Here is a 13319-nt window from a genome sequence, read left to right on the forward strand (position 1 = left end):
TACGTTTAGGAGAGAGAAACTCTATATTTAGATATTCCCTCTCATCCTCCAAAGAGATATGAAGCATGTCATATATAGATGATCTATTGGAGTACTTCATATCTTTAAAGGATGAAACTATTTTGGATGATCATCCAAATAAATATATGAATGATCAAATTTAGATGAGCTGTAGAGGATGCTCTAAGGGAGTAAGGGTATTGTTTAGGTATCCTATCAGAGATGCTCTTATTTGTCCTTAAACATTAGGATGGATATTTATAGACTTGCCATGTTTCTAATGTACTAAAAACCAATTTTGCCTCCTCCCCTCGATACGACATGCCACTACTTTTACGTAACAAAAGAAAACTAAAGTTACCGGGGCCCATGTACATTTTCAAAACGTGATGTTGCCATTTTGGAATGAGTTTTTTATCATTATTGAAAAATACCTCAACGTACCAAAAATTTTAGTACAAAATTTTTATACCTCAAGGTACAATATATCTTAAGATACAATACTTTTTACATTAAAAAGGTGATTATACTAGTCATATTTATAATTAAGGTACAAAATTTTTACTTTTTATACAAGTTACATATGTAATAGCATGCTAATTATATTATAATTATACTAGTCATATTTATAATTGCATGCTAATTATATTACAATTATACTAGTTTTATTTTGTGTGATTTTAATGAGAAAATCACACGGAAGAAATATAGGTAGTCGCTTCTCCGTCATGTCGACAGGTAACCAGTAGCACTGGTTAGTTTTTGTCAAAACTGTTTGTAAATCATCGAAAACTGGTGAAATTCATACAAGTTATATCAAAATTTTGGAATTTAATTTGGATTATTTTATAATTTGACCAGTTACCGAGTGGTTTATCATCTCTTGACATTTTGTGGAAACATAAACAAACATCTTTTTTGGGGGATACCTTGGTCCAGTGTGATCAAATATTGTCCACTATTGTAGAGCATCTCCAGTAGGAACCATCAAATCAAAATCCATAAACAACAAATACGCATTTCCATCCATTTCTAAGCATCCAAATTATGCCTTGAACTACAAGAATAGCTCTTTGTGTTATAACTAAAATGACATATCCATTAGTACCTCGGCCTTTCCTTCACACTCTCATCTTTTCTCTTCTGCTTATACTTATACACCAAAATTTAAATTTTTAATCTTAAATTTTAAATTAATTTTGGGATTTTCTCATCATAGTTTATTTTTCAGCCTTGACTTTTAAACCGCTAAGAACATGTATATAAAAATTTTATTCACAAATTACTTTTTATTTACAAATAAGCCTTAAAAAAAACCAAACGATCACCCCTTTCACACCATTTCACGAAGGAAGGTGTCAGCTGAGGAAGGTGCAAGTGAGGATGAGGCCAACCAGGGAGGAGGAGGACGTCGGCTTGGCAAGTGAGCCAACCAAAGAGGCAAAGAGGTGGCTGAGCATGGAGGTGCCTGCACAAGGATGAAAATGCCGACTGGCGAGGAGGGCATCGACTGAGGAGGAGGGCATCGTTAAGGAAGGAGCACCGCATAGCATAAGTTGTTAGCAGAGATGCAGAGGGTGGAGTGAATGGCTCCGTTGTGTGAGGCAGAAGGCTGTGCACTCGTAGATGACGTTTAGAGTTTGACCTGCACGCAGGTGGGGACGGGCGCTTGGGGGAAGATTTAAGGTGTCTCTCCACTTATATGGCTTGAGTAATGAACCTTGTGGATCTTTTGGAACATGAATAAGGGACTAAGGGTCATGTTTAGGGTTCCTGCTAGAGATGCTCTTAGTTGCCCTTGAACGTTTGGATGTACATTTATATATTTGCCGTGTTTTTAAGGCACTAAACCGATTTTGCCTCTTTTTCCCCGATAGCTAGCGGCGTTCTACTTTTACATAACAAAAGAGAACTATAGTTGCCGGGGCCCATGCACTCCACGCACATTTTCAACGTCATGTTGGACGGTGCAGCATTGGTTGGTTTCGTAGCATGTTCCACAAAATTCCACTGTACCTAAAAGTGCGACAGTTTCAAGGTTTCTGCAAAAAAAAAAAAGCTGCATTGGCTCTATAAAAAGCAGGATGCATCGTTGCATTCAGAGAGCACCCATCGCACCATCCCTTCGCCTTGGATTTGGGCGCTAATTGCTGCTGGTCGTTGCCTCAGCTACTGCAACCTGCAGCTGGCCAGCAACAATGGCGAGAAGCAGCTACTCGTGCCTCCTCCTCCCGGCAATGGCTCAGCTGCTGCTCCTCCTCCTCGTCTTGCTGGCTTTTGTCAGTGGCACCATCGGAGGGCGTGAGATTGGTCAAGGGAAATGTACCAACAACCGTAAGCACGCACTCTTTCTCTCTCTGCTTAAATCTGAATTAATAAACACAGGATTTTCATTTGTGCTGCCTAAAGATTATATGGTTTTTTTTTCAAACTCTGACTGGATTGTATTGTTCTTGTCCATCGATGTTGACGTGCAGCACGGCAGACCTTCTGCTCCCCGGGCTACAACTGAATATCCTTGACCGCTTGGATTTTCTAGTTTCTACGCGTCTTGATGCTAGCTCCAGTTTGTTTGATTTGAGAGTTCAAGGGACGAGCTGTACGTATCGCTATATATGTTGTTCGACTATATGTGCCGCGTACTGTGAGGTTTATTTTGTATGCCAAACAAATAAAATGCTGTGCCATATTTACGAGTGTGTATGAATAATGATCCCTACAAATCGATGATAAGTACTATATCCGTTTCATATTGTAAGTCTTTTTAGTCTTGACTAAATTTATTCATTTATGAATGCATATAATTTTTATATGTGTCTAAATTCATTGGCATCCATATGAATTTAAGCAATGCTAGAAAAAATTACATTACGAAACGGAAGGAGTACGTATATAAACATGTGGTGTGCTTGTGAGTCGACAGTAGCGTCAGAAGAAGCTTTGTTGTGTTTTCTGTCGAAATATCACATATGTTGTGGCCAGGGGCTGGCCTGGGATGACGCAGGTGAAAGCTGACACAAAATCAGCATTGCTGTTATGTGAAAATTACGCTAACACACCAAGGGCTAACAGGTTTGATCAACTCCATTGTAGGTCGTAGCAATCGGGTTTGGGACATACCAGTTAGTTTAATCTTACAACTAACAAGATAAGTGCAATCGAACCAATCAGCTAAGAAGCCTATAATCGACAATATAATCGGCCAATATTGATCATATCTTGATGGGCCGATAAAGAAATTCCTTGATGATAAAAAATTTAAACAAATATATATTGTCATCAGCTATAATCTAAACTTACTAACAACAATCTAACACATCGGACGTAACCAAGGCAATATGAGATCAAAGATAATAAAAAAAACATATTAAGCTGATAGATTTTCACAAGCGTGATGAATATACCTGATTAGACCAAGAGGTCAAAGCGATATAGTCTTAGTCAAAGTGATAGATCATATAACCAATTGTATTGAGAAATTAGACTATCGGATTTAACCGATAAAGTCCTAATTCCACCAATACAACGGGTTGACGAAACTCACTTTCTCGTCGAAGGTCAGACCTAACTGATGGAGCCTAGCTGAGAGCCCAATCCATCAAAAACTACAACTAAATGTGTTATATTGATTAGTTGAGATAGGTTATAAAGGCTCCGGGACATACAAATTTATACCCTTGTGTTGATACAAATCTATTCAGATACGAGATAAGACTTTCCTATAAAAAAGAAAAATAACTAATCTTGCCTAATTACAAAAGCTATTTTAAGAAACGGCAAAAATATTTGCCATGGTCTTCATGATTCCTATTTGAACTCGACATTTTAATATATCGTTCAGTTTCTTTCATTACCCGAATTGTCTAATAATTGTACCAAATATTGGTGTTAACAAAAGCCAAGCTCAATGTATTAGCAATGGTTTAGGCTTGAATCCCCGCAGTCCCAGAGCTCTTTGTATGAAACTGGGGAACTCAGGGGTCAGGAGTAGGAGACCCGGTTTCTAGTATTTAAACAAAAGTCTAAATTTCGATCAATTTCACCCATTTTGGTGAGGTTCGATACAACATTTCACTCCCATTTCATCTGAATTCGGTTCAAGTTTAGTCAAAATTACTTTAAATTTGATCAAATTTTCATTCGAAATTCTTCCATTTAAGTGGGCCAGAATTTTTTTTGTCTGCAATTGGATCCAAGAGGACGAAAAACCCTACAGGAGACCGTTGATCACCCAATCGATCACATCCTCATGCGAGTGCACCTTCGCACGGAAGTTTTGGCGCATCATTTTAGCACGGTTTGATCTTTCTATTTACTATTGAACCAAGTATCACTTCTCCAAGATTATGCTCCCCCTAGCCCTCAATGTTGGTTGATGTGATTACTGAAGAAGGGTGTGCATGGCTTCTCTCTAGAGTAGTTCACCATTTAGGAACGTATGTTGCTAAGTTTTCCATTGGAGAGTTCTCTTAATTAGAGATGGCTATGAGCTTACGGTTAATTTTGGATCAGCTTAATACAACTGAATAAACAAAATTTTATTTTAAAGTAGTATTTAATTTATTTTGTTGAACTATGGTTGATCCTAAATTACCCATAAGTAGGCCCACACTCGTCCCTACTCCTAATGCCATACCTGTTCATCTCTTATTATTCTGATATATTGTATTACCTCTGTTTCATATCGTAAGACTTTCTAATTTTGCCTAAATTCATCAATTAATGAATGTATATAATTTATATATATGTCTAGATTCATTAGCATCCATATAAATCTAGGCAAGGCTACAAAATCTTACATCGTGAAACGGAGAGAATACTGTTTATTACTGTGGTGGTGGCTACAACCTCTCGCGGTGAGGTTATAAACTCTTCTCTTCTAGTATATTCACATGAAAATTTTTGTGTGTTTGCCAAAATAGAAGAAACAAGGAAGATAGTGTGGATGAGAGATTGAGAGGGAGCTATCCGCTTTATTTGAATAGAACAAATCATTAAGAATTGTTGGGTCACAAGTGCTGCACCATATGCTATTCATCAAAAGTATAAAACCAAATGCGAGGTAAAAAATCGTCCATTCCATTAAATTCCATCCACCACAAGTACGCTGTGCCCTCGACAACAACGAATGTGAGTATCCCTCTAGTAAAACCAAAATGATTTCAAAGCTGTTTGAGTAATTTCTTTGAGAAAATTTGGCCGACTCCACTGAAAAGAATGTATGCCGAATTGACAAATAACATTTGGATGGGGACATAACTTATATTAATACTCCCACCGTCGTATAGTACAGGGATTCCGGTGATTCAAATGTTCTATTAAAATACAAATGATTCTTTCTAAAATTATATTTATCCCATGTATCATCCATCCTTCATTTTTTTTTCTATATTACCCTTGACCATACCTTATTTAAGAGAGGGTATTACCATGGAACCACCCATCTTTGATAGCCTAAACACATATTTATGATGGACGACGGTCTGGTTAGTATTCAATGATGAGTAAAAACTATCGGTGACAGGCATGCGATTGTCACCAATGACAATCATTTTTGATGGGCCAAAAGTAAAGCCCATCATCGATAACTTTCACAGCCCGTTATGAACAGGAGATATGTGAGATAGTAATTAAGGCCCTTCACAGATGGAGAAATAAAAAATAAATATAATGAGTAAATATCATCGTTGACGGACAGTAACTCAACACCCGTTACGTCACAGATAACTCATCGGTGACGGGATGAACCTATTACAGTCATCTACAATGGGTCTTATTTTGGTCCGTCATAGATGACTGGGTTTGTAACGAGATACTGGTCTGGTCATCTTCTGTAATAGTGGGGGCATCATGGTATTTTTCCTCCTCATTAATCTTTCCAAAGGAGTATGCAGTGAATATGTCATGCCTTTTTTTTTCTTTTACCAATTCATGTTTTTCAATAGTTAATACACACAAATATCATCAGATCGTTACATATCACAAGAGCCAGTGAATTAGTCGTAAATGTTTTAGGCAACAATGGAGCTTCACCAAAGCTCAAAAAGGGGACAAGTTAGCAAGTTTTTCCTCCAGTTCCGAGCCCAACCAAGGGGGTCCAAACGGCACATATTTTTGAATTAAAATTTATATATGTGTTCCTAGTGATCTAAAAGCTAAGTTTGAAAAATAAACTATAATAAAAAATCCCAAAATCAACTTTAAGTTTATTATTAAAACTTTAAATTTTGGCTTACAAGAATAAGCAGAAGCAAAGAGATGAGGCTGCGAGTCTGAGTCACTTGAGTCCCCACGTACTATTCATGGATGGCCTGGTAATTAGTCTATTTTGTAAACTGCTGGTTGGGTGACAAAGTACATGTTTGTTAACATAGGGTATGGCAATCTGACGAGTCAGTAAAGAGAGTCATCTCAGATCATTTTACTTGTGTGGCCAATTTTGACCCGGATTCATACGGACAAAGTTGTTGCACCGGAATAAGTTCTTTGCAAGTTGTATCAATTTATACCCACCGCACAATGCAAGTTTACGCACTGGGAGTGCAATATACTCAAAAATTTAACATCAAACTCGACTTTCTTTGTGGGATATGAAATTCACAAACAACGAAAAGAGGACAAAAATTCTAGATTTCTTTCAGTCAGTTGAAAAAAATAGGCCTACGCAACAAACCTATAATGCATCAGAGATATGTGGACAACAGAAACAACTATCATTTTCCTCAACCATGTAGTGCCAAAAATGCTTGCTTGATTCTCGTGATCTCGGCGTAAACATCCAGCATTGTTGGTCGATCTTTTGGTGTCTCCACGGAGCATGATAGGCCCAGCTTCACAAGCTGCGTAATGCAGCTCAGCGCTCCCTCTGTCGCATCGTTTTCGCAGTCTAATTGTTTGACCATGTGTTCATCTTCAAGATTTGGAACGATATCAGGATCAAGAACCTCACCGATCTGTTGGGGAAATGCATTTCCCACATATGTGTGAAGGCTCAGACCATTGCTGAACATCTCATCCGTTGGACGTTTCCTAGTGAGCATTTCTAGGATGATAATTCCATAGCTATAGACATCACCCTCTGTTGAGATTTTACTCCCAAATCCATACTCTGCATATTATTAGGAAGTCATCAGATTTTCGTTTTAAAAGAAAGGATATGTAAAGACAGATACATGAAAAAATTAAATAAGACATTAGTTATTTCTATTAACTTTTTTTTGTACTTGTGGCAAATAATAAGAATAAGACAATTGTTACCTGGTGCAATGTATCCAATTGATCCTCTTGGTCCTGCTAAGCTTGTAGAACTAGTAATGCTCGAAGAACTATAACTGTGAAGAAACTTGGATAACCCAAAGTCACCAAGACGGCCACCCATGAGATCATCTAGAAGAATGTTGTTGGGCTTCAAATCGCAATGGACTATAGGCGGCGTGCAACGGTTGTGAAGATAATCCAATGCAGAAGCTATGTCAGCTGCAATTGATATTCTGGCGCCCAAACTCAACGTTCTTCCCATTTTGGAATAAAGCAAGCCTTCCAGGTTACCATTTGCCATGTACTCAACTATAAGAGCCTTGAAATCATTGCCATTATGATCCCATGTTGAGCATGCAGAAATCACCCTTACAAGGTTACGGTGACGAGTGTTTCTGAAGGCCTCACACTCAGCAAGGAAGCTCTTTGGTGCTCCTAGCTGATCAAGCTTGAAAACCTTGATAGCAATTGTATGTGGTTTAGACTCAAGCACACCTTTGTAGACAGATCCATAGGCGCCTGATCCAACCAAGTTGTCTGAGGAGAAACCATTTGTTGCTTTCACTAAATCAGAATATGAGAATTTCTTCCACTCCTTGCATGATAGATGATCTGATTGCTTGGTTCGCTTACGCCTCTTGAAAACAATAAGAATCACACATGACAAGGAGATCAAAGCCAGAGCCACACTTAGACCAACTATCTTTAGATCGCGAGAAGTGCGTCGGTGCTTGGATGTAGATCCAGAGCAAAGTGGCAGATGTAGCTTTGGGGAATTGGAACATAGCATACTATTTCCTTGGACAAATACCTCGCTTGAATTCTGAAATATCCCTCCTGTTGGCATTTGACCCTCAAGATTGTTGAAGGACAAGTTGAGGAGCTTCAAAGAATTGAAGGACTGAAAAAACTCAGGAATCTCACCACTCAAGTTGTTCCGGGAGAGGTCAATCTCACTAATACTTTTCAAGTTGATGAAAGAATTTGGAATTCTCCCATCAAGAAAGTTACCTTCCATGTGAAGGGACTCTAAGTGGACACAGGAACCTAGATTGTTGGGAATTAATCCAAACAGACGATTGTTCGAAAAATTTAGATAGCCAACATTGATCAAGTTACCAATCTCCTGAAGGATCTGTCCAGAAAGCTGGTTGTGAGACAAATCCAAACCTCTTGTAAGGGAGTAGAGAGAAAAAAGCTCTTTTGGTATGCTCCCATTCAAGCTGTTATATGAGAGGTTCAGAGTGTTTAAACTTTTGCAGTCACCTATAGATCTCGGGATTGGTCCACTCAAATTGTTCTCTTGCAAATCAAGCTCTGTCAACTGATGGAGTTTACCGATTGACATTGGAATTTGTCCAGAAAGTTTGTTGTTGGATAAGCTCAACTCACCCAATTTTGTAAGATCTCCAAGTGAGCCAGGGATATTTCCTTCAAAAAGGTTATGCTCCATTCTAAGAAACCTGAGGTTTCTGAGTTTACCTATCTCTGCAGGTATGGTTCCAGATATCTTATTTTCTCTCATGAACAAAACCTCTAGGCTGTTTGCAAGACTACCAACTGAACTAGGCAGGTTTCCTTGCATTTTGTTTTTCCACAAAGACAATATGTTCAATTGTGTGCAATTTGTCAAAGAGGAAAAAAATGACCAATCTCCAGCTTCAAGCTGATTACTGGCCAAAATCAGTGTGGTTAAGTTAGCAAGGGACCCAAAGGAAGGCACAGTGCCACTAAATGCGTTAGCCCCTAGGTTAAGGTACTGAAGATTAGTGGCATTGGCTAGAGAAGGAGGGATTGGGCCTTGCAATTGGTTTTCTTGAAAATTCAGAGATCGAATGCTTTGAAGGGTGTGTCCGGCGTCAGATGGAATGTCCCCAGTGAAATTGTTGACTGCTAAATTGAGATATGTGAGTGATGAAATGTTGAATATAGTAGCTGGAACAGTGCCTGCCAACTCAAAATTGTAGGACAAGTCCAGCACTTGCAGATTTGGAATGCTGCCTAGACTCACCGGAATGCTGCCTACAAAGTAGTTACCTTGAAGCAATAGCCAGCGAAGGGAAGAATAATTCTCCAGAGAGGATGGTATGGTTCCTCCAAGATTGTTCTCTGACAACCTAAGATATTGTAGGGGAGGGTCAACATTTGAAAAGGCCGGTATGGGCCCATCAAAGTTGTTCTTTCCTAACGACAATCTCAGAAGCGACGTGCTGTTGAACAGTGCAGGAGGAATCTCTCCACTGAGATTGTTCTTTGTCAGGTCCAGCACCTGAAGCAATGAGCATTCAGCAAGAGCAGAAGGAACAGGCCCTGTGAGGCTGTTGTTTGTGATCTGTACGTAGACAAGGGAATTGGTGCTTCCAAGTGAGAGAGGGATCTTCCCTGTCAGGCTGTTGTCAGCGAGACGCAGAACCGAGAGATTGCGAAGCATGCCCAGCCCTTCTGGGATGCCTCCAGTGATCATGTTAGACTCTAGGTTCAGTTTCTCGAGGCCCGAGCATCTGCTCAGGTTCGGTGGGATGTCACCTTGCAGGGAGTTTCTGCCAAGATCAACCGCCCGGAGGTTGGGAGAAGACAGAGTTTCCAGGATCATACCGCTGAACTTGTTCGAGCTGAGGTTGAGATAGCTCAGCATGGTTAGCTGCCCGATCTCCGGTGGAATCTGGCCGCCGAGCTGGTTGTTCGGAAGGTGAATTCTTGTGAGAGAAGTGAGGTTGGCGACGCAGGGTGGTAGCCGGCCATCGAGGCCTGACGACTCGAGGTCCAGCGCAGCGACGCGGGATGGCTGCGTCTTGCTGCAAGAAACGCCTGGCCAGCTGCAGAAATCGAGAGAAGAATCGTTCCTCGTCCTCCATGACGCTAGGGAGCCGGCAGTGGCAGTGCTGGAGAGATGGAGCTTGAGGCAGAGGAGGGCTTGGAGGTCAGTGCTGGAGCCATTGTTTGGAGCTGTTTGAGCGACCGAAATGGCAGGGAAGGTTGCGAAGCTCAGGAGAGAGGAGAGGGCAGCAGCAATGGCCAGGAGCTGTGAGGAACCGAGGGTTCTTCTCACAGGAGGATGATGAAGCATGATTGACTTACTGCATCTGCAAGTGTTTCTTCTTCTGCTGCATCTGAGTTGCATTGCAGGGGTGACATGCTGCAATTATAGAAGAAGAGAAGAGCTACTTTCTTGCTTCCAGAGTCATCCATATTATTAGGCTTTATCAACTGCAAGTGGTAATGGTTAGCTAAGAGCAGATGTTCCAGACAGGGTTCCTACCTCTTTCCACATTGCCACCAACCTTTCAGATTCTTCAGTCAAAGTTGGGTTCTAGAAAGCAGACTCTAATTAAGGGAAGACTCTGTAAAGTTTGGAGGCACCACTGTTGCAAATTTCGGGTTCTAAGAATCCAGCCAGCACCAACTTCTAGCTTTTGGTGAGTTGCTCCTAATCATAATTGCAAAGAACTTCCCAGCAAAAATTTGAATAATTGCAAAGAACTACTATGGTTTCAGTCAAAGATTGGCACACAGTGCAGAGCTTTTAGAAGTGCTAGCTGGATGTTATCAACGTATAAAACTACTGTCCTCAGCAAAGTGAACTTGATTTTAACCCTTTTATGTCACTAAGATGCCAGTTTCACCATTGACTTTGTCATCTGATTTTTGAAAGACTTCCAAAAGTATAATATTATTAGTTTCTGTAAAACATTCAGTCACATTATTTCTGTATACGAAAATTATATACATGTCAATATAAATGCCCCTTTGGGGCGGACTATCTCCTCTTATGCTCAAATTAGAAATGTGCCCACGGTAAAATTATAGTCATCAAATCCTTATTTTATTTCATTCACAATAAATTTACAGTTCCTGTGTTTTTTTTTCTCGGTAAGGCTTGTCGACAGATATGTAGCGTATTTCATATTACAAACCAAAAAAATAGTACTCGTCTGATGTTCCATGTATACTTGCAACGAATTAGGATTAATTTATAAACACTATATACTTATATTTAGGTCAGGTAAGAATGGGGGAAAATTCACTCCCAACAATTAGAAATAAAAACTAGCGGTAAAGTATGTTCACCTCGTATCATACACTTGAAAAGAAATTCACATGTTCGGCTCGACGTGTGAAGATTCCAATTGCTGATAGGTACGGAGCGCCAAAATGTGCCTAGCGACAGCGCAACTCGATGATGCCAGTTCACGATAAGGTTCACATGAAAACATTTAAGTGCAAGTGAGCATAATTTTAGAATTCATTTCACAATATGTTCAGAAACACGGAAATGGGATGTATTTGTATTGTTGTACTCCAAAGTTTTTGCTTGTAACTGTTATCGGGACTAGATGAATCCACGCGTAGAAACACAGCAAAATGTCATCATATTTTGCCAGAGACACATGTTGAACTCCTACAGTTCCAGATATCCCGAGGATTGCAGTTTCCACTATATTAACATAATTGCGCATAAATGCTATAGTTGAACTATGAATATGTAATTAAAACATACTGCGCATAGCACCTTTTATATATGTGTATTTTGGTTAGCCACTAAAAATTATATGCAACAATGTATGTTCTCTTCGCTTGGCGGTGCCAACCACATAATTCACCAGAATTTAATCATTGCTGACAATTTTCTATTTCCAAAATTTTTGACATTCCAGTAATATCCTAACTTCCTGGAGTAGTAGTATATATTAATGAACACTGCTAATTCTGTATGTTTCTGCCCAGGTAGATTTCCTCTCACACGGTATGATGCATTGAAGCATGGAGATAACATTAAAGAGAGAAAAAGATAGGTCAATTAATTTAATTCTCCTCTGCTTCCCAGTTTGTAGAAACTGTCAAGCCTAGAAATTATATACACGAATTTCTAAACTAAAATATGCATTAAAACCACTGTTCAGGACTAGCCAGGATACACAAAGTGACAATATTGACACTACATAACCTTGTTCTTAAAAACAACTGTTGATATCAAAAATGTGACCTAACGTGTTATACACGAAGGCCTAGGAGTCACTTCTTATAATGCTCCAGTGCAGGACTTAAATTCAGACATAAATTCTTAAAAGGTGCACGGGCATGCCAGTCAGTTTGATCCTGTAACTGACAAGATGAAGAATAAAATAAGTCGATTGACTATCGAGCCGATAGGTAACAAAATATCCGGCCGATCATATGTTGGTATAGCAGCGTTTAGCTGCTAGAATGAACGATCGGCTCTAAAAAGGTAGGATCAGCTATAAATTTGACCGAAATATACTTGAATTCAATATTAGACCAACGTAATCCGCTAAGTTACTTATTAATCTTAACTGATTTGACGAGCCCCTATGACCCGATCGAACCAAATATACATAGATCGGACTTAACCAAGACATTATGCAGTCGTGAACCGATGAAACGTAAATAACTGCCGATCTAAATGAATCCAGCCGTTTGGTATAAAAATAATGCAGTTAGACAATCGACTACTCTATCGATGTAAACATAATGAACACGTAGATCGACAGAGATCACCTGCTATAGATGATTGACAAACGACCAAGATCTATTAAATATCTAGCCTAGATTGCTAAAAATAATCATAGAAAATCAGACCTAACCGATACAGTTCAAGAATGTTGCCTAGACTCACTGGAATGGTGCCTACAAAGTAGTTACCTTGAAGCAATAGCCAGCGAAGGGAAGAATAATTCCCCAGAGATGATGGTATGGTTCCTTCAAGATCGTTCTCTGACAACCTAAGATATTGCAGGGGAGGGCCAACATTTGAAAAAGCCGGTATGGGCCCATCAAAGTTGTTCTTTCCTAACGACAATCTATGAAGCGATGTGCTGTTGAATAGTACAGGAGGAATCTCTCCACTGAGACTGTTCTTTGTCAGGTCCAGCACCTGAAGCAATGAGCATTCAGCAAGAGCAGAAGGAACAGCACCTGAATCCGACTCGGTCTTCAACCACCGCCCCGCCCTAGTCGGCCTCCCTGCGCTCTAAATCCCCACCGCCGCCGCGCTGTCGCCCACTTTTCCCTCTCCGCCCGAAGCTCCCGCCGTGCTCCGCCGT

The 13319-nt window shown here is 39.8% G+C and overlaps 1 protein-coding gene across 1 annotated transcript; it reads right to left on the reverse strand.

Moving 5' to 3' along the window:
- Positions 1–6476: 6476 nt before the first annotated feature.
- LOC102721633 (receptor kinase-like protein Xa21) lies at positions 6477–10324 on the reverse strand. Its single transcript, XM_006651450.2, has 2 exons — positions 7258–10324; positions 6477–7108 (listed from the first exon to the last, which is right to left on the reverse strand). Exons 1-2 carry the CDS (start codon positions 10322–10324, stop codon positions 6723–6725), a joined length of 3453 nt encoding a protein of 1150 aa, XP_006651513.1. The 3' UTR covers positions 6477–6722.
- Between the last annotated feature and the right edge of the window lie 2995 nt (positions 10325–13319).

The sequence above is a fragment of the Oryza brachyantha genome, chromosome 3 (assembly GCF_000231095.2).
Source record: "Oryza brachyantha chromosome 3, ObraRS2, whole genome shotgun sequence".
Classification (NCBI taxonomy): Eukaryota; Viridiplantae; Streptophyta; class Magnoliopsida; order Poales; family Poaceae; genus Oryza; species Oryza brachyantha.